Source organism: Rhopalosiphum padi, chromosome 2, assembly GCF_020882245.1.
Source record: "Rhopalosiphum padi isolate XX-2018 chromosome 2, ASM2088224v1, whole genome shotgun sequence".
Classification (NCBI taxonomy): domain Eukaryota; kingdom Metazoa; phylum Arthropoda; class Insecta; order Hemiptera; family Aphididae; genus Rhopalosiphum; species Rhopalosiphum padi.
Window position 1 is genome coordinate 92162098 of NC_083598.1, and position 22566 is coordinate 92184663.

Consider the following 22566-nt stretch of genomic DNA (forward strand, 5'->3'; position numbering starts at 1 on the left):
TTAATTTTTATTCAAATAATGTATTATATTATAACATTTTGTTATTTTATTTTATTATTTTTTCATAAAGTATTAGGTAGGTAATAATTTTTTTTTAAAAAATCATAGTTTCGGATACAATCATAACTCATAAGTTGTTAAAACTGTGCTTGCCGAAAAGGAACAGTGGCCGAAAAGTAAACGGTAAGTTTTGGCCGAAAAGGGAACTGTAAGTGTTGGCCGAAAAGGGAAGGGTACATTTTGGCCGAATAAGGGGCCACCCTACTGTATGTACCTATACATTATTAATTACTTTCAAAGCCATTAATTTTAACTGCCTGAGTACCGATTAGAGAGATAAGATTTAAACCAATGCTAAAATGTATCATATCCTTTTATCGATTTTAATTTTAACCTAATCAAAAGCTTTAGTAATATCTAAAAATATGTATACCTAAACATTTCTTATTTGCATCTAATGAACTATACATTAAATTAGAGAGATAATTGATAACTGATTGAAATGATTTGCCCTTTCTAATTATACAAAGTTATAAATTACAATATTTGAAGAGCGCACGTATAAAACACCTTCATGCGTAATACAGTATTAGTATTCAGTACATTGTGTTTATAACGTAAAATAGTATATAATTTTAAATCGTAATAATCGTATTATATATTACCACAACTCTTTGGTTTTACGCGTCGTGGTCCAGATCGCTTGATATTGACGATTATTTAGATACCCTATTTTGATTATTATTATAAATATATTGTCAATGCAATATATTATGTGTATAGGCGTCATTGTTATAATACATTATATTGTGGCATTGATAGTTCAATATCTGACCTTGTTAAATTATAAGTTTCCACTTACCGCAACACGTAGCGTCTTTTTAAACTACCTGTGGAACCTATACCTATTATATATAATCTATTGTCTAAACTCTAAAGTAATTTCGTTTTTTTCTTTTAAACATATTGTCATATCATTTACACATAATATACACTTCAGATCACTTCACAGTTACCATGAGCGTGTTCATTAGTTGTTCTACTCGTATCTTAATCATACTTGTATGTTCACTGTTATCTGACTGCAGAGTGTTACGAGAACCTAATAAAAAGCAACCGCATATCATTCTCATTGTTGCTGATGATTTGGTGAGTTCTCCTTGCAATATTGGAATACTATTATTATTTATTATAATGTATAATATAAATACAGATATTCAGTGGCGCATTTAAGGGGGGGCAACTGGGGCAAGTGCCCCGGGCGCCAAATTCTAGGGGGCGGGAAAATTTTTATAGTTTACCACTACATATAATTGAAATCTTTCTATTTAATTTGATATAATATTATTATACAAAATTCAAATAAAGATTATAAATTAAAAATAGACATTTTACTTATAACTCATAAGGTCTATGATTATAAACGGTTTTCATACAGGTCTATGAGCGGCACGGGATTGTGACAATCATAGATATAAATATCTATGATTTATTTATATATTATAATATATATCATCTGTGGCGGAAATAACATGTTATTAGCTAATACGAGTTAAAAATAACATAATATCCACATCAAAATATTATTTTCCTTATCGCCGACCGCCGAACGTTATTTTTGTCAATATTAGCTATAGTGACTCGCGTGTTTAATTGTCTTCTGACAGCGTCTTGTGTAACAAGTTAACCATACGGTCATTAGACGCTTAATGTTAATATTTGATTTAATCTTTATTGTTTATTGTTTATAATTCGTTCTACTTTCAAAATTAGTATTCAGTATTCCAGTATACCTTCTATAAATTACTGGAATTTGGTAAGTACAATGTTATAAATTTATAGTTTATATATGGTTCTATGCACTGTACTCGATTGAGTATTATAAATTATATTTATATTACTATATTCTGTAATAGATTATACGCGGATTTTCAATATGGAAGCTAAAAAAAAAGCTTAGTGGTTCAGGATATAGAAAGCAAGCAAAAATTAAAAAATTAAAACACGATGCATTAATTAAGAATTGTAGAAAATTAGATAGTATATTCAAGCCATCGAATAATTCAAGTAAGTTGTTTTTGTTTTTGTTTTTATTGAAGTATAAAAACAAAAAACAATTCAGTGTTTCAATTTTCAAATTTCTTATTTTGTATTTAATTATTTAAAGTACCTACCTGTTTTAAAAAAATACCAAACTCGCTTTTTATATTAATATAGGACCATTATATTATACCTAGTATAGACTACCTATCTGATAATTGTCTCTTATAAGTTATAACTATTGACATTTTTAGTGATCAAATTTTTGTATTTATTAACTAGTTGAAGTTATAATTAGTTAATAAAAGCTGGTTTACTTTGAAACTTATATTTTGAATTTTATAATAAATTTGAATAATAATTGAAACTTGATGAATTAGATATGTTAAAGTTAAACCTACCTACAAAAATAAATATAAACCTGAATTATTCAAATGTAAGCAGTTCTGTACAGCATGACTACAAAAAATGATGGAAATATTGAGACAGAAATTAAATTAAAATTATATTTATTTTATGTTTGAAATTAAATAATTCTTTTTTATGTTTAATAGATACAGATGATAAACTGGAGATGTTAAACCAAGGTACACAAATACAAATGAACCCAGATTATTCAAATTTAAACAGTTCTGAACAATACAAACCTACAAAAAGTAGTGGTTATATTGAGACAGAAAGTAAAATTAAAAATGTAACTATCTTATATTTGCAATTAAATAATTGTATTTTATTATTTAATAGATACAGATGATGAACTAGATATGTTAAACCAAGATACACAAATACAAATGAACCCAGATTATTCAAATATAAACAGTTCTGAACAGCACAATCCTATGAAAAGTAGTGGAAATATTGTGACAGAAAGTAAATAAAAAATGTAATTATTTTATTTTTGCAATTAAATAGTGGTATTTTATTATTTAATAGATACAGATGATAAACTAGAGATGTTAAATCAAGATACACAAATACAAATATACCCAGATTATTCAAATGTAAACAGTTCTGAACAACACAAACTTACAAAAAGTAGTGGTTATATTAAGACAGAAAGTAAATTAAAAATGTAACTATTTTATATTTGCAATTAAATAATTGTATTTTATTATTTAATAGATAGTATTTCTGAGATAAATACTGATATATTGTCATCTAAGAATAATGAAACTGCTGATGTTTTGTTTGAGCCTACTGATATTCCTCGGTAAATTATTTTATGTTAATATTTTAATAATTATTACTTGTAAGATACCTAAATTATTTACTAATATTTTAATATAAATAAACACTATTCAATACAAATACTATTCTAATATTTATGTGTTTTAATTTGGTAGGTGTATTAAAATAGTTAAAAAGGAATTAAGTGATTAAATGAAAATTACATAATTATTAGTTTTGTTTTAAAATAACCATGTTCAGTGTTTGTAGTGTTTTCATAATTTTTTACATACCAGTCACTTAATTTTAGTATTTATAGATTAAAATAAATCAATTACAATATAATATATAATAGTTGTTATTTTTCATAGATGTGATCCTGCTTTATGGAAAATAAACGAGTTCACTATAGAATATATTTGTATTAATGGATTTTCTCAAGATTTAAATGATTTAAATTTTACCAAGTCTAAACGAGCATATACAAAACTTCACAATAAAACTACCAAAACCTACTATAGGTACAAATTTAAGTTTTAGTAACTAATGATAAGATAATTTTAATAACTTAACCTTATTTTAATTTAATTTTAAGATTTTGCAATAAAAACTATTGGAATACAAGACTAACTAATGGTGATTCAATTAAACGTAATTTCATTGCATACTCAGAAAGTAAGGGTGTAATTTACTGTATCCCATGCTTGTTGTTTGGCAACATAAATTCATCTTCATTTGCTTCAAAAGGATTTTCAAACTGGAAAAGAGCTGAAGAGCTCATATCACAACATGAAAATTCTTTAAAACATCGTTCAAATATTCTAGCAATGAAAAATCGAGGACAAACACATCAAAGAATTGATCAACAAATAATACAACAAATTGAAAATGAACGTATGTATTGGATCAATGTTTTAAAAAGAGTTGTGGCAATTGTTAAAACATTGGCATCAAGAGGTTTAGCATTCAGAGGACATACTTCAAAAATTGGATGTCCACGTAATGGAAATTTTATGATGGCACTTGAGTTATTAGCTGAATTTGACCCTTTTATATCAAACCATATTTCCAAAAATGGTAATCCCGGTAAAGGTCATACTTCATATTTATCATATTATATTTATGAGCAATTTATTTTATTAATGTCTAAAAAAGTAGAAAATACTATTATTCAAGATGTCAATACTTCACGATATTTTTCAATTAGTGTTGATTCAACGCCAGATATTACCCACACTGATCAACTTTCTTTAGTTGTACGATTTGTTGATGAGAGTGGTAATGTATTTGAGCGTTTTTTATGTTTTATGAATAATGTTGGACATAAATCAGAAGATATGGCTGAAGCAGTGATAACAATTCTGAATAAGTACAATTTGAATCTTAACTATTTAAGAGGGCAGTCATATGACAATGCGAGTAACATGTCGGGTAGTTACTCTGGATTACAAGCTAGAATAAAACTGATAAATCCATTGGCCAAGTTTGTTCCCTGCTCGGCTCATTCATTAAATTTAGTGGGACAAAATGCTGCCAGCTGTTGTAATGAAGCTATTCATTTTTTTAACTTTCTTCAAAACTTGTACACATTCTTTTCAGCATCAACTTACCGATGGCAGATTTTAAATTCTTCAATCAAGAGATTATCAGATACAAGGTGGTCTACAAGAGATGATGCATGTTATTCATTAAATAAAAATTGGTCATCTATTGAAAATGCTTTAATTAAGATTGGAGAAAATGAAAAAGAAAAACCAGCTATTCGATGTGAAGCAAATGGTATACTCAAAAATACTTAAATCATTAGAAACATCTTTCTTGTCAATTTTTTGGGGAGACATATTACATAGGTTTAATACAGTTAGCAAAAAAACTTCAAAGTGTAAATATTGATTTAAGTGTTGTTGTTGAGCTTTATCAATCATTAATTAATTATGTTGGTGATATTCGTACAGATAAAGATTATGAAAATTTTAAAAGAAATGCTATTGAAAAATGTGGAATTATGAACTTTAGAAATACTGAAAAGCGACAAAAAAAAATTAAAAAATTTAGTGATGACAGTTCAATGGAAAGTATTGTAACTAATTTTAAAATCAATACCTATTTTGTTATTTTAGACCAATTGAAGTCAGAATTGTTGAGAAGAAAAATTGCATATGACAACCTTTTAAAAAATTATTATTTTTTTTTTAAAATTACTAAAATGACAGCTGCAGACATAAGGGTATCTGCTGAGCTGTTAAGAAATGAATATAATACAGATTTGGGAACTTCATTTCCTAATGAATGTATTCATTTTAGCAGCTATTTGAAAACTATTTCTAATCCTCCTCAAAGTATTCAAGATATGTTAGTGTTTATAAGAAAAAATAATTTGAAGGATATTTTCCCTTATATAGATATTGCTTTAAGAATGTTACTATGCACTCCAGTTAGTAACTGCTCAACTGAGAGGTCATTTTCAGCCTTAAAACGTATAAAATCATATTTAAGGTCAAACATAGGCGAAGAAAGGCTCACTGCATTAGCAATCATGAATATAGAATCTGATGTTACTACAGCAATAAGCTACGACGATATTATTCAAGAATTTGCTCAAGACCATGCACGACGAAAAGTATAAGTACATTTTTAAATATTGTTTGTTCTAGTATATTAATAATTATTTTAAATATATTTATATTTATTATCTACAAAAATATTAAATGTGTATTTCTTGAGGAGGGGGGGGCGCTAGTAAAATGTTGCCCCAGGGCGCTAAATGTTTAAATGCGCCACTGCAGATATTACCTATAAAGGCTAATGTTGGTAGTTAACTTGGGAGTTATCCCATTGGTTTGTGTTAAAATAAAAAAGGTATGTTTAATCTGACAGCCCATTTACGCCAAATTTAGTATATATTGTACATTAACGACTTGGTTAATTCATATATTTAAAAAATGTAGTGTCTGTAACGTATAATAAAGTTATTTTTATAAGTCTATAGATTTTAAAACTTTGTATATGATCAACTATTATTACCTATTGTCTATTTATTCTAAATACCAATCTTGATTATTGTTTCAAAAAAATATGTGTTATTGGTTATTATTTTAAAAAAATCCTACGATTGACTATGATTTAAATAAAACTGTATTGATTGTTATTTGAGAAAAAATTATTTTACTTTATTATAATTATATCATGTACATTTGGCGCAAATGGGCTGTACTCAAAACGAATTAATTTATTTTGGCACAAATGGGCGATACCTGTTCACGTATAACCAAATAACAAAAAGTTCATTTCTTTGAATAATAAAATCAATTTTAGGTTCCTATAGGCCATAGGGTGTGGTCTTCAACCTTTTTGGACTCGTGACTCACCTTTTTAGTCCTAAATTTTTCGCGACCCACGCGTAAGCTTTGTAAAAATACTAATATTGCTTAAAATTACTAAAAAGAAGACTTATCATGACCTAATTTTAAAGCTTATTTGACCCATTGGGTGAAGACCATTGCTATAGGGTATAGGCTATTACACCTTTTCTAAAAGTCGATATGTAAACTGCGACAAAATTGACAAGATATATTATACAACTGCGACAATTTATTATATATAGATACTATGTACACAACTGATATGATAACACATATACGTTAATTATTTAATTATATATATATAGATTATGTACCAGCAATGATTTTACTTGTAAGTTGTTGAGTAATATTTTCGTTATTTAAAACCAATTTGGCTCTGGCGCTCTGCATGTTTTCTTTGAGAAAATCAATGTTAAATAATCGCTTATTTTGGAATTATATTTAAATTAAAAACTTTTTAGCATTATCACCAATAATTGTTTGCCATTTTGGCTAAACATGTTTATAAGTTCCATTTTAAATACAATATTTCACGACACAGCACGTACTTGTGATAATCTTGTACTTGTGAAAGAGCCGATATTTAGTATATTGCATTAAAACTTAAAAATAAATTTGAATTTTCCTTACAAATTTGTCTCCAACATAACATATTAATTAAATTATATTTGTATATATGATGCATGTATTTAACTATATAATATATATGTCATCGTATCGGTATGATGTACATAGTACATAGTATCTATATATATTATATATTTATATATATAAAGTAAACTATCGCAGTTTATATAATTTCAATTTTTTTTTGTCGTAATTTACATATCGACTTTTAGAAAAGGTGTAATTTTGTCGCAGTTTACATACAGCTAGGCTATAAGCTAGTAGTTTCTAGGTAGTGAAATATTCAGGATTACATTTGGGAGTAAATAGGAATAAAATCAGAATATTTAATAAACATAAAATAGATATAATATTAATTTTTTTTTATCATGATTTATGGCAATATAGATAAGTATATTATATAGATACTATGGTATTATAGCATTTTAATACTTAGTTTACTGTACACAATGCAAACGTAAAGTGTACATAACTTAAGAAATAAGTATCTATTATCTAGGTACCTAAGTACAGTAGTGAATTGTAAATACGTACCTAAATATGTACATTTTGTGTATATTTTTTTTTTACATATGAATAGGGATGGAACGACGTTGGTTTTCATGGATCAATTCAAATTCCCACACCAAATATTGATGCGTTAGCGTATAATGGTGTAATATTAAATCGCCATTATGTTCAACCAACTTGTACTCCATCAAGAGCTGCTTTGCTTACTGGAAAATATCCGATTCGATATGGTAATATGAAATATATTGCATAATACATATACCTACCTATATAATATATATACATAGTATATATTATACAGTGCTCCATTAGTCCATTACTATATTTCTATAAGAATAGTTTATTTTATTAATAAGGTGCTTTATTAAAGTAAAATATAATTATAACATGATGTAAAATATATGTATCTTAATTTATTGTTATTTATTAATAACCTATGTCCTATGATAAATAATATTAAACAATTATTATTTTCATTTTCGTTAATTAATGAAATACAAATAATTAATAGTTTTAATCAAAGATGAATCGAAATTAAGTTTTTACGAACTCGAATTCAAACGCTAACATATTTTTTTCAAATTGAAAATAGAATCTTTTTTAAATTTTTTAGAAAGGATGCCACAATCCCATGTATTGTCTTCGTCTTACAAACGTACAGCAAGGCAAATTTTAGTTCAACAGAATCAATTTTGTGTGTTTAGTTTAAAATTTGAAATATTATAAAGTGAAATAAATCTATTATCAAACTTAAAGGTAAGAATATTATCATCTGTGTACTATCGTCGTTATTTTAATTTTCAAGTAAATTATGAGCATTTTTTAACATTAATGTCATCATACTCATAACTTGCTCAAAAATTAAAATACCACAAAAAATCGACGATAGAACACAGATAGTGTTCTTACCTATAAGTTAGATAATAGGCCATTCACTCAATATTTCAGCTTAACGTACAAATTGGAACTGCTGAACGAAAATGTACCATGTTGTACGTTTAAGCCGGAAACAACACATATAGGCAAGTTTGTGGTGTCCTTTTAATAATTTTACCATAACAAATTAATATATTTTAAAATTGAAATATAGTAGAAAATAGTAGTAGAAAAGTTTTCACACTTAATAAAAATGAATAATAAATTAATCAGGTATTATATAATCAAACATTTTGTACTTATTGATTATGAAGATTATATTCAAATTATTCGAACTGTTCAAAATGTTCTATTTTATACTTAGATAGTTCTCAAATTTCTTTCAGTTTGAGTTTTTGAAGAGATCGGAACCCCATCAGTATTTTGTAGTTTTAACAGAAATTGTATTGTCTTCCTTTGTGTTTTACATTTTAAGGCCTTCAAGGATTACCTATTATTGCTGGCGAAGACAAAGCACTTCCGTCAACAGAAAAAATTTTACCACAAGTAAATATAATATGATGAATAATATTATTACTACATAAGATATTTTTTATGTAATTACAGTTGGCTAATTATAAAAAATTTAGTATTTGAAAGATTTAGGTTATTCAACTCATTTGGTGGGTAAATGGCACTTGGGCGCTAATAAAATAAATCACACCCCTTTAAAAAGGGGATTCGATAGTCATTTCGGCTATTGGAACGGATTCATAAGTTATAGAAACAGTACGCATTCTACGGTGAATAAAAGTTTAAAAATGTTGATTATTAATAAATAGTGATTTGTTTTTGAACTACTATATAATCATACAGGGATTAATGATTGGAAAAGATGCCAGACGCGGGTTCCAAAGAGCAGGGGATGAGATGGTCGATCAATATGCAACAGACATTTTTACCAACGAAGCTAATAAAGTTATAAAGTTATGTAAAAATCAGGAAAAACCAATGTTTTTAATGGTAAGTCATTTAGCAGTTCATACTGGAGTACCCGGGCCAAATATCTTGGAAGTTCTAAATAAAACACATAACGATATCAAATTTAATTATATTGAAAATAAAGAAAGACGACTTTTTGCAGGTAAGAAAAAATATTTAAGTTCTTTGAAAACTTAATATTATAAAATTTATTAATTGTCTTGGGTAACAACTATAATTTACAATTCTACAATATACAATTGTCAATTGATATTGTTATTATCAAAGAATAGATTAAATTACATATGACTTGGTAAAACTTTTAAGAGGACGCTACACAGAAATGTATTTAATTTACCTATAATCAAACTTGATGTTAAGAACATTATGTTTGTACGTAGGTATTTTTTGTAATATTTTAAATTTTAAGTGAGTTATGAACATTTTAAAATTGTTATATTTTACATAATCATAACTCGATTAAAATTTAAAATATCGTTAAAACCTGAAGAGAGAACATAGATAATATTCTTACCTTTAAGCTTGAAAACAGATCATTTCACTCTAATATTTAAGCTAAACACACAAAATTGGTTCTACTGAACGAAAATTTACCATGTTGTACGTTTGAAAGACGAAGACACACAATACATGGGTGTGGTTTCCTCTGAATAAAAAGGTAAAAACGTATCGTAATGCAAAATTGCAAATTGTAATAGGTACATAGTTAATGAATAAAACTGGTTATATGACGTATAAAATATATAACAATAGGTATACACATTACAAGATACATATTTTATATTTTGATAGTTTTCAAGGTTAATGTTTAAAAATTTAAAATTAAAAACATGTTGTGTATACAAGTTTCTAATATTTCAAGTTATTATATTTTATAAAATATGGTATTTATATCCGTGTATAGATATAAATACTAACTACCATACAACTATGTATACGTTATACCTATAATATAGTTCATATTGTTCATAATCATAAACGTAAATTATATGCTTGATTTAAATTTTTTATTTGACCTAGGAAGTAGGAATTATTATAAATATCAAATAATTATTATTGAAATTGTAGGTAATATTGACGTCTTATATTTGACGTCTTATAGTATTATATTAATGAAATATATTTAAATTTGTATGGCAAAGTTCCAAAAAAGCTCAAAATGTATACTAATTTGATTACTAGATCAAGGCCGCCAGTACTTAAAAATAATATACATCATCATAAAATTGTATAATTTTAACGGTTTATGAGTACCAAAGTTAAGAAATATTTTTTTCACAAAAATGTTTCTGCTAGCATTAACTACTAGTGACGTATTTTGGGAGAGTCCTCCATGCCTGGACATGGAATTAAAAAAAGCCTAGTATTTTACTTATGGCTATCAAATTACTTATATCCAAACTGCAAAGTGAAATCAAATTTGTTAAATTCGACATGTTTCGAATTATTTTGAACACCCTCATCTCCTCCAAAATAAAAAAAATCAGCCTTATACGCCTCTAAAGAGCCCTGCAGGAGGTAAATTTTTCTAAGGGCCACTTAAAAATACTCCTTTAACTTTTTTTTTTACATCTTTCATTGTAGTAAAAAAATTCGAATGTTAAGGTTAACAATATCTATATTTATACAATATTATGTAATTACAAAAAGTAATAACAATTGTATTATTTAATACATACAAATAAATTATTCATCATATCTTTTTCTACAGCCATAATCCAATTTTTCTTGTTTAATATGGTTGATCGTAATTTTGTTTTTTTATCTTTAATTTAGAAAAAACTCACTCGCATGAAACTTGCGTAGACGGTAAAACAGTGGTGGTCAAATGATTTTGTCATAAGGGGGGGGGGGTGGTTAATTTTTTGCTCTACTTAATCATTAAAATATAAGTTATGGTTATGCATTCAACAATTATGCCTAACATAATTTTTTTAAATTAAGGTAAAATAGTAGGTTGTAAGTACATTATTTATAATAAGTGAGGAGTTGTTAGTTATTGAATATTCACGATCATCGAGCAGGGTAATTCCCGTATATTTTGTATAAGCAACTAAATATTAATAATATACACTTATAGGCGTTGTTTTGATAAAAAATGAAATAAAAAAAAGTGTTAAGTGATTATAATTTAAATGTACGTAAAAAAAGTGGGCAAGTGGGTATCGCTCTGCTGTATAGTAAAGATGGAGAGTAGGTCACTATAATGGATGTGTTAAATTTGAATGCAATGACAGTTATCATTCCATACGAAAAACGATTCTGAACAGAGATGATTTTTTAGTCTAGAATAATTAGTAGGATATAATTATATTATAAGCTAGCTATATTTAAATCTTATTTATATCTTTATTTTACGCGATTTCGTAAAAAATTAAATCTCATACGTTCATAAATTTTTTTTCTATATTGACGTTAGAATTTTTTTTTACAATTATTTGAAGAAAAAGTTATGGAGAACCTTGTGCTGGATTTTCTAACCTTAGATAGTTAGATCACAAAAATGTTATTAATTTTCAACTTCAAAATCCCTTGCAAATTTTCGCGATTTTTACATATTTCGTAAACATTTGAACTTTAAATGTTTATAAACAAAAATTGTGACTAACGATTTATATTTAGTAATATATATATTTTTACAATGATAAGTACGATAAACCTTGTGTTAAATTTTAAAGTTTTTTTTAGGATTGCCAAATTTTTTTATATGTATTTAAAAAAAAAACTTAGAAAAAATGAAAAGTTCAATTGGCTATAAATAGCTTTAAAATAGCCAAAATATTTTGAAAATTTAATGGTAAATAGATAACGCTAATATAAACATTTTGTGAAAATTTCAAGTATTTACAATGATTCGTTTTTGAGTTACAGCAAAACAAAAAAATCGATTTTGTCAAAAACTGGTTTTGCGTAAAAATTATCATTTTTCCGTTACTTTTTTAGGGTTTTTCCTGACGCTTTTAAAAACTACTGACATTTTTTTACTTTTGACCCCTCCCCCAAAGAACCAACTAGATTCATTTTCCTTCTCAAAGTGGGGCTGAAGTAAAAAATTAAAGCACCATTTAGTACTCTAAAACGTGATGACAAACACAAAAAATAAATAAAAAAACACACATCACTGTAAAATCAATACATTCATCACTTCGTTCAGAATCTAAAATTTAACACATTAACATTATAGCACAATATACAATACATAAACGTAAATTTAATGATTATATAAATATTAAAGAAAAAAATCACGGGGGGATCTATCTCCCCCCTTCCGTTTGACCACCACTGTGGTGAAATTAATATAAATTTGTAGACTTTATGAATATATTACAAAACAGATTTGATCGAAAAGATAATTCTTGAATTATTACAATAGCACAATAAATACAATTTCTGCATTTATTACAATCGAGTATTTTTGTTACTTCATCTTTTTACTCTCGGTATTATATTTATATTAGATGATTCAGTTTGATAATTTGTATTATTTTTGTAATTAAAATCACTAAAAGATAAATTTGGTAGGACATTTTTAAATTGAGAAGCAAATTGTTTTAGCTTTAAGCATATTATTTGTCAATTGTCTGTCTGATCTTGCCAATTCATAGATGGTTTTTAATGCATCACTCACTATATGTTTCATTGACTCAATGTTGGAAAATGATTTTGGATCTAACCAGTTACAATCTTTAAAAAAATTTTCATTTGGAACAAATCTTTTTTTCACTACTAAGTATTAATAGTATGGTAGGTATCCAAAATGTGAAAAGAATTTAGTTTGAACGATTTTCATATCATTAAAATAATAAAATGTATATTATAAAAAGAAATAATGGATCTAAACGCATACCATTGGGCACAGAATAAAAATTTTAGTAAATAATTTAACTTATTTCTTGAAAAATATGGGTCGAGGCCTCGGAGGCGATCGCCTCCTAGCCACCTGGGCCAGGCCAACACTAGCCACTGATAAAGCGATAACTACGATAGACTTATAATTAGCTAATCAATACTTTATTAATTTATCCAATACAGAAATAAATGTTTATTTAATAATAATTCCAGGAATGTTAACTTCATTGGATGAATCTGTTGGTAGTATCATTGAATCATTGGATAATAACGGAATGTTAGAAGATTCAATTGTGTTGTTTATATCTGATAACGGTGCACCGGCTGACGATCCGATATGGGGTTATGGAAATTCAGGATCTAATTGGCCATTACGAGGGGTATGTTTAGTTATATTCTATTATAAACATAAGTAATTTTTTCATTTAGGTGGTATTGTTGTAACAATAACGTCATAATTTAAAACAAAATTTAGTTGGTATTTTTACCAAACAGTTTGGTTAATTTACATGGTTAATTTTTTTTTGGCATTCTCAATACATCTGATCTGTAAATTTAAGATAGTGGGTTATATTTTGCTATACAATTGATAAAATATGTTGTTTTTGCAAATTGATATTTTTGGAATCGAAATCAAAAGTTTGTAGTTTTTGTTTTTGAATGCAACCAAAAATCGACGCGTATAATTATTTTATTCGAAAAATTGTGTACCTACATAATGAACATTATCTGACTTAATCTACAAACAACAATTATTAATAATATACCATAATATTTTATTATCATGTACTATGTCAAAAAATTACAATTATTACGTACCTAATCTAAATGCATGAGCATTTACGACTTTTGTATAAAATAAACTACATAGCTTATCTATACTATTTAACAATAAATTATTTTATAATGGCATAATACTCATAGGCGATATAGACACTTCATATACCTTATTGAAAATCTATATAAATTACTTTATGAAATTTAAATTTAAAAAATATATATCGTTTTGAAAAATAAAGTATACCTCATCAGTCATCGTTATAATTATTATCTCTTTATTATCGTTTCTTTTCCATAAAACCGAATGATTTTCTAAAGTAACAGTGTCTACATATAGGTACAACCCGTACAGTATACGTAACATTAATACATTATACTACACAACATTAAAGCCTAGACGGCTAGACCTATCATAATTCAAATTTTTATAACTTCGTATTGATATATTTAATTTATTCATTGGAATTATTTTTGATCACTGTATTTAATCCTGTTAACGTTAAGAGTATAAAATATTTGAGAATAATTTATACCATTCATAAATAATATAATAATAATATAATACCTAGGACCTAGGATTTTATAGTTATCATCGAATCCACGACTAGTATTTAGTGCGAAAAAATCTTTTATAATAATATAAATTACCAATAACCCAATAACGGATTTAGGAAAAAGGAGCAGTACTTGACGGCGGAGTGCGAGGAGTGGCTGCAATATGGAGTCCGTGGTTGAAAAAGAAACACAGAATTTCTGAAAATTTGTTTCATATAACTGATTGGTTGCCTACCCTATATACTGCTGCAGGTAAATATAATATGGTATGTTGCTTTAATATATCATGAAACATTTGAATCGAGAGATCAGTAAATTATTCGATATTTTCAATCTTTCTAAATCATTATAAAATTATACATTTATAAGCCAACACATAACACTAAAAATAAAGGTTTTTAAAATAATATTATTATTAATAATAATTACAATAGTTGACATAACGCTACGTACGTTTTATCATTTCTCTGTAATACAGACAATACATGTTGAGCGCGAAAGTGAGAAAAAGTACATTGGGCCATATTAAGATTTAAGATACTAATTAGTAGACCAGTAGTCATTATAATATAGGTATCTAAGGTATCTGGGCATCTGGTATAATAGAATATTATAATAACAACAATCATAAAATATAGTGACGGAATTAAAATTAAACAATAAATACTATTATTTATTTTTACTAGGTATTAATTTGTGAATTATTTTAAATTTATTAATATTGTTGGCACACATTACAAAAATTAACCTATAATGCTATAACCTATCACTGTTAGTCTGTAACTGGTATGCAATAAATTATGTTTAACACTTTGCTATATATTTACATTTGGAAGTCATTCTTACATTGTTTATGAACTAAATTATTCTACTATTATTAACATGAATGCCTTAGAAATAAACTCTTGTGACAGTTAATTCGTCGCTGGGAAGTTTTAAACGTAAAAAACTAAAATCGTATTATTGTATTTGAATCGATCAAGTACACCGTTAAATCTGAATATTATATAGTTAATAATCAAATAAAGAAATCACACTTCCGAATTTATTTAGATATTGATTAATTGTTGTGGTTTTTTTTTTTTAATAAAATAATTTACTTCTACCAGTTATACCATTTGTTATTTTTTTATAATAATTTTATAAAATAATTTACTTTTCAAAATGTTTATGTTTATTAAAATGTACACGATTTACTTACATATACAAATATAATAACTAATAAGATACAAATGTAAACACTTTAAATTATACATACTAATATACTAAATCAACCATTCATATACCGTTGCTTAATTATGTTAATTTTATTGTCCTTGATTCAAACGATTTTTCTTATAATCATGAACTGTGAAATGTTGTATTAAAGAGAGATTTTTCTAAAACGATCTAAAATATTATGCATCATAGTTAAAAATCTATAACTGTATATTATATTTTAAAATGTATTGATTTTATAATCATAATGATGTGTGTTTTGTTTTTGTTTAATTGTATATAATATGCGGTATGTGTACACAATAAATAGGCGGGAAAATGTTTTGGTTTTCAACATTGAAGGGGGTATCAGATAGCAAATTGGATCTACTTTTTTAGAGAGGTCAAAGTTCTCATAGTATTTTTCAAAATAGCCGGGAAATAAGGTAAGACAAGCGGGTAACTGCTCTATTGTAAATTATAAGTGTCGAGTGGGTTACTGCTATGGGCATGTTAAATTTTAATTCAATGATTTATTATTATCATTTTATATGAAAAATTATTCTGAATGGAGACAAGTCATCTGTCATCCAATATTACTATATATTATTTAAGTATGAAATAGTATGAAGTATTAAATAGTTCATGGTATATTTACTATATTTTTGATATAGCTATTAAAGTAATTTTTTTATGGTAGGTTTATATATACATTTTTCTGAAATATATTGCATTTATTATATTATTATTAGTATTTAATTATTATAATAATTTATATGTGTACCATATTTTCTATATTATGTAGATAGTTAAATTATACATTACTATAAATACAGTAAAATAGTAAGTATGTTCATATTATAATTAGGTATATAATTTCTTAAAATTAATTAATATATTTTCTAAACGTCATTGCGTATAGTAAAATTTATAATGTACGTTAAAGTTTTAAGTTTTCGTGTATAGTGATTTCGAATAAACATATATAAAGCAATGTTAAAATATGTAGTTTTGTCTAAATCTGCAAATATTAATAAAAAATAATTGTGTTTATATATTAATATATTATTTAAATTTTTAGTTACAGTATGAACTATTAAGTAAAACCCTGTATTCACGTTTTTTCTTAATTTTTTTTGTTTTTTTCTTAATTATTAAAAAAATAATAGGAATTTTTAATTTCGGCCTCTTTTAAAGTATAAACTAGATTCAATTTGCTATTAAAAAACCACCATAAAAGTTGAAAATCAAAACTTTGACTACTTATCGTGTAGGTAATCTGTGTAGTGTGTACTAATAAACATTAAACACATATTATTGAAAACTTAATACATTCATTGCTCCATTCAAAAATGTTAAAAACATATCATTAAAATTGTTTAATATTTGAGGTGGTAATTTTGATGACTTGGGTCAAATTGATGGTGTTGATCAGTGGGAGAGTTTGACGGAAACTTCAAAACGTATGAGGTCAATGGCTTTAATCAATATAGATGAAACGCGTGGAGAAGAAGCGTTGATTTTCAACCATTGGAAAGTCGTAAAAAGTAAGTGTTTTTAATTTTACAGGTAACCTATAATACCTACAAAGCTACAACCAATCTAAATGGTCTAATAAGCTAAATACATAGATTATTGGCAGGGTCTCGTAAAGGAGGGAGGTAATTGGACCCAGGGCCGTAGATAGAAAAGTTCAGGCTTGGGCCTCGGGAGGAAAATGCTTAAGGGCCCCTATTAGTGGTGGTTCCAGGAGCCACCACAGAGATTTGATATTATTTTATCATTCGGTTAACATAACGTCAGCTAAAATTTGTAAATAAGCAAAAAAAAATTGTTCGAAAATATAATTAATTACGGTGCCTCTTTTTTCGGGCCCCTTAAAACGTTTGAGCCCGGGAGGAATCCTACCTCCCCTCTCCCCTATCGACAGGCCTTATCGGACCTGAAGTTAAGAGATCATTTATTTTAAATGACACTTTGAAATGAATTTGTAATTTTTTTTGTAATCTGTAAACATATTTTCATTATTTTGTCATTTAAATATTTTAATCCGTTGATTAACCATTGATTTTTTTTAAATTATATAAGTGAATACATATTGCTTGTAATGGGTGGTAACTGGTAACTATTTTCAATTAAAATGATTATATTTGCATACCTACTAGGCTACTGGAAGTAACTCTAAGTTAGATTTAATTAGTATTAGGTAGGTATTGTACTATTGTGCTATACGCCGAATTAACCGAATCCTTAAAAAAAAATACATTAAGTATATTCTCAAAATTCTTATTTTACTTAACTTTTAATTATTTATAGAAAATTGTATTAATAGATATTTTTTAAAGGGACCCACAAAAATATTTAGTACAAAAATCCAAAATGTGGTACCACCTATGGTTATAAGCATACTTCCTTGACGCCTTATATATACTAATTATATTATATAATTATAACTTGGTAACCTAACCAGGATACCGGCAAGAAAAATGATAAAATCTCTGAATAATGTACGAAAGATATTAATGTAATAATAATAAACTATAACTATATTATCCATTTCTGTCAATTTGTTACTTCTAATGCTTTTAGAAACATTATAAATTTATTTTAAAAAAAATATCTTTTTACATCTATATTATAAAAATATTAACCATTACTATCAAAATTAAAATGTACAATAGTTTTTGAAAAAAATGATGTGTGTGAGTACCTACTTTTTATACGAAATTTGATGATATCTCTATTTTGATAAATTTGATAATTTATATTATTATCATGCAATATGCTATACTCTTATGCAATAAGGTCTAAGGACCTTATCCTTCCCAACGTCTTGACCGCAATATAGTCTTTATTGTCCCTACAAATGTATAGATACACGACACGTAATTTTATAATCCAATTAAAATTTTTAAGGTAATCGCACAAGTGACATTGTCTATTTCCTGAAATACAGTGGTGAACCCGGGAACATAGGACCGGACTATAATATGAATGCCGTTGCAGAAAGTCCGGCTGGTTCGCGTTTATCCAAAATTAACTGTTTAATATCCAAAACAGACTGTATGGATATGTTGACTACGTACGATTTGTTTTATAACATTCGTTCCCAGGCCAAAATCGACGGCAAATGTACCGAGCGAATCACTGACCCAGACCCCAACGGGCATTATGAATGTTTTGATAGTCCTTGCTTGTTCGATATACAGAGAGATCCTTGCGAATATCAAAACATAGCCAGCCGATATCCGGAAGCTCTCAACATGACGATAGACATGTTGCTACAATTCAAAAAAGAATTGATGATGCAAAACTATCAGGAAATCGATCCTGAGGCAGATCCTCGATTTTTCGACGGTTATTGGGATACGTGGATGGAAAAGTCTGATGGTTCGATTTCATTCCGTGGAAGACTACATTCGCGCGTTATTTTAATTTCGATGATGTGTTTTTATTATTATTTTATAATTTGACGGCATTTTGTATATACCTACTAATTTATTCAATATGATATTGCTTTAAAACTATAGTATAAACATTAGACATACAATAATATACTATATGTATAATCGTATATATACTACAAATTATAAATTAAAATATACATGTTCGAGGCTTGGTTATTTATAATTTGGTGATATTAATATTATATTTAGCATATATACACCGGTACACCTACTTAAAAATTTTAATACAGCTATATTATATATTTCATAAATAATTATTTGAAATCTTTTCTTTTCTTTAAGGAGGGCACTATTTTTTTATATATACCTACCAACCTATACCCAATATACATTACAGTCTATATGTATAATTTATTAAATTTATTCTTATGCATACTTGAAATTTCGAGATGTGTAAGAAAATTAAATTAGAATTACTCAAATATATGTGATGAATCTTGCGTTAAAAGTATAATAACTGATTATAACTACATATAAGATATAATGATTATCTATGATTTATAATCTATATATTATATCAAATATATCATAATTTATTCTTACATGAAAACCATGAACTATAAGAAGATCTTCTTAGTTCATGATGAAAACTTACAGAATGAATCGCGGACGAAAAGTCCGGGGACAAAAAGTCCACTTTAAAAAAAGTTCGGATTCAATTTTTATAGTCGGACAAAAAGTCCAAGTACATTTTAATTTCGGACAAAATGTTCGAAAATATAAAATATTTTATATACCTACGGTTAATATTTATTTAAAAAATTTAAAAATGTACACATATTATTATATTTTTAACTATTAAAAATATAACCGTAAATCTATTATATTATGATATACTATTTTTTTTTTTAGTTTTAGTTTAGATTGACCATTGACGTGTTTATAAATAAAATGAAATACATTGTTTGTTAAAATGTATTTAGTTACAAATAAATGATGATATTGTTGTTCTAATAAATTAGGTATATAATTATTAATGAAAATAAGAAATTAAGAAAATAAAAATAAAATATAATAATATAATGTGTATAATATATAATGATTACAAACATGTTTAAATTTTTACTTCTTTTGAACTTTTTGACCAATTATACCCTACAGCAGTGATTTTCAACCTTTTTGGGTCCACGGCTCCTTTTGATTTTGGAATCAAAATACGGCTCCCATACGAATAATGATAATAATAAAAACATATTGTTTACAATTTTATTATTAGTTTATACTACGGACGCGGCTCCTTTAATAATAACGCCCCTGGGAGCCGCGACGCACAGGTTGAAAACTACTGCCCTACAGAATAAATACCGATATAGACAATAGACTATATAAATGTAGTTATGTTTTTTTTTTTATTACCTACAAATCTAACTAAAATACTAAAACATTTATTATGATTACACTCATACATTTTTTTCTTAACCATCCAAATTATAAATATTTTATAAGGTACCTCGTACCAATACTTATAAATAAATAAAATGGCTTTTAAGATAGATATGCCTTAAATAATATTTTTTGAATGATTATAATTATTTTGCTCATGACAAGACGATTTATGTTTTGCCCCAGGGAATTTAAGAAAAAACAAAAAAATGATTCTCAAAAATAAAAATAATTTGGACAACATTTATATGTAAAATAGGTTTAATCTACAGATATGTATAATAAACATTTATTTTATATAGGTATCTGTGTTTTAATCTTAATTCGTGGTCCGTGCTCGGCAAAATCTATAAATCTTCTTTATAGACCTTGAGATGCACACATTATAAATCTATAGTATGTGTTAGTATTATTTTTGTTTATTAATATTGATTTATTCAAATTATTATTTAAACAACATATTTATAAATATACACATAACCACGAATTAAGATATACTTATCTGTTATCTAAATTCGTGCACATAACTAAACTAGTTCAGACCACGATTAAAGATATATCTTTAATCGTGGTTCAGACTAGATCTTGCGTGTTTGGAGATGCAGTTATCAGTATTATTTATAAAGTTGTGATAGGTCAGCAACACTCATGGCTTAAGATATTTTAATAACCTTTTTGATGCATTGAACAGAAAATTTCCTGGAGAAAGAATTCGAAAAAATAGTCATGATTTAGAGGTTTATTTTATGTTGTGTGTTGTGTGTTAAGTGTTTGCATGTATGTAAAATCGTGGTTGTGTAATATAAAATATAAAATATAAAATATTGACATACAATTGAAGGGGAGTACTTAAACATTAAAATTAAAATAATATTGCCTACTTAAAACTATCATTATATTTTTTTAATTTAAGGTATTAAAAGACACTTTAGTGTGGCTTAATGATTGGGAGCAAAATTTAAGAAATAAACTTATCACAGATGATATGTTTCTTACCAAACAAACCGTAGAGGGTCTAAAAATCACGATTAAATCAACAATAGACTTGATAGAATATTTGGTTAATGAATGTGGATTTGCATATGTCTTAACATCTAAATTAAACCAAGACTGTTTAGAAGTAATTTTGTATCCATCATTAATCTAAAGAAAAAAATATTAATTAATAAATATTAGATAAAATGTATACAATACCCAAGTAATTACTAATTACCATTGTTTTTTTTAGAAATTTTTTGGTATTATAAGGCAAGTGGCAGGACCTAATGACCATCCGTCCACACCAACATATTTACAGTTATACCGAATACTGTCAGTTTATTCTTTAATAAAACCACCTAAAACAGGGAATTGCACAATTTTGGACGGTACAAAAAAAAAATTAATTATTTGAATATGTATCATCATAAATATAATATAATAATATATAATTGGCTTCAACTTATTTTTAAAGAGAACGTTCCTGTTATAACGATCAGTGATATGAAAGAAATAATGAATAAATAAGACCAATCTATAAGAGACTTAAAAATTAGCAAATTAAAAGAGAAAATTGATAACATAGTTGAAGAAGGTATTTGGGATTTTGATGATGTTTTTGAAGACCATAATTATTTTGATAATTCCTCCACAGTTTTTGAATGTGTTGTATATTTTTTAGCTGGGTAAACAGTATTAATTTATATACATTTTATTTAATTTTTTAATTTTTGTGTTATAATTGTTATTAGGTATATAAACAAAAATATAGTTAAACACATTAAATGTGAAAA

General features: G+C 26.4%; 2 protein-coding genes across 3 annotated transcripts; both read left to right on the top strand.

Moving 5' to 3' along the window:
• The first annotated feature begins 606 nt into the window (after nt 1-606).
• Nucleotides 607-19668, top strand: LOC132920563 (arylsulfatase B-like). Its single transcript, XM_060983046.1, has 10 exons — nt 607-938; nt 1001-1149; nt 7777-7936; nt 9058-9128; nt 9212-9364; nt 9438-9705; nt 13626-13792; nt 14864-14999; nt 17336-17491; nt 18861-19668. The coding sequence occupies exons 2-10, from the start codon at nt 1018-1020 to the stop codon at nt 19415-19417; spliced, it is 1800 nt and encodes a 599-aa protein (XP_060839029.1). The 5' UTR covers nt 607-938; nt 1001-1017; the 3' UTR covers nt 19418-19668.
• On the top strand, nt 1926-5006 carry LOC132920564 (zinc finger MYM-type protein 1-like). 2 transcript variants are annotated; one of them, XM_060983048.1, is made up of 8 exons: nt 1926-2067; nt 2595-2720; nt 2785-2910; nt 2974-3099; nt 3163-3250; nt 3579-3728; nt 3803-3882; nt 3955-5006. In XM_060983048.1, exons 2-8 carry the CDS (start codon nt 2615-2617, stop codon nt 5004-5006), a joined length of 1728 nt encoding a protein of 575 aa, XP_060839031.1. In that variant the 5' UTR covers nt 1926-2067; nt 2595-2614. The 2 variants fall into 2 exon arrangements, with proteins under 2 accessions (XP_060839031.1, XP_060839030.1); XM_060983047.1 differs by having other exon boundaries at nt 1929-2067; nt 3803-5006.
• Nucleotides 19669-22566: the final 2898 nt, after the last annotated feature.

Coding starts and splice junctions, on each gene's coding strand:
- LOC132920563 (XM_060983046.1), top strand. CDS start 1,018: ATGAGCGTGTTCATTAGTTGTTCTACTCGTATCTTAATCATACTTGTA. Junction 13,793..14,863: donor CTAATTGGCCATTACGAGGG/GTATGTTTAGTT, acceptor TAACGGATTTAG/GAAAAAGGAGCAGTACTTGA. Junction 15,000..17,335: donor TACCCTATATACTGCTGCAG/GTAAATATAATA, acceptor TTAATATTTGAG/GTGGTAATTTTGATGACTTG.
- LOC132920564 (XM_060983047.1), top strand. CDS start 2,615: ATGTTAAACCAAGGTACACAAATACAAATGAACCCAGATTATTCAAAT. Junction 2,721..2,784: donor TGGTTATATTGAGACAGAAA/GTAAAATTAAAA, acceptor ATTATTTAATAG/ATACAGATGATGAACTAGAT. Junction 3,729..3,802: donor ACTACCAAAACCTACTATAG/GTACAAATTTAA, acceptor TTTAATTTTAAG/ATTTTGCAATAAAAACTATT.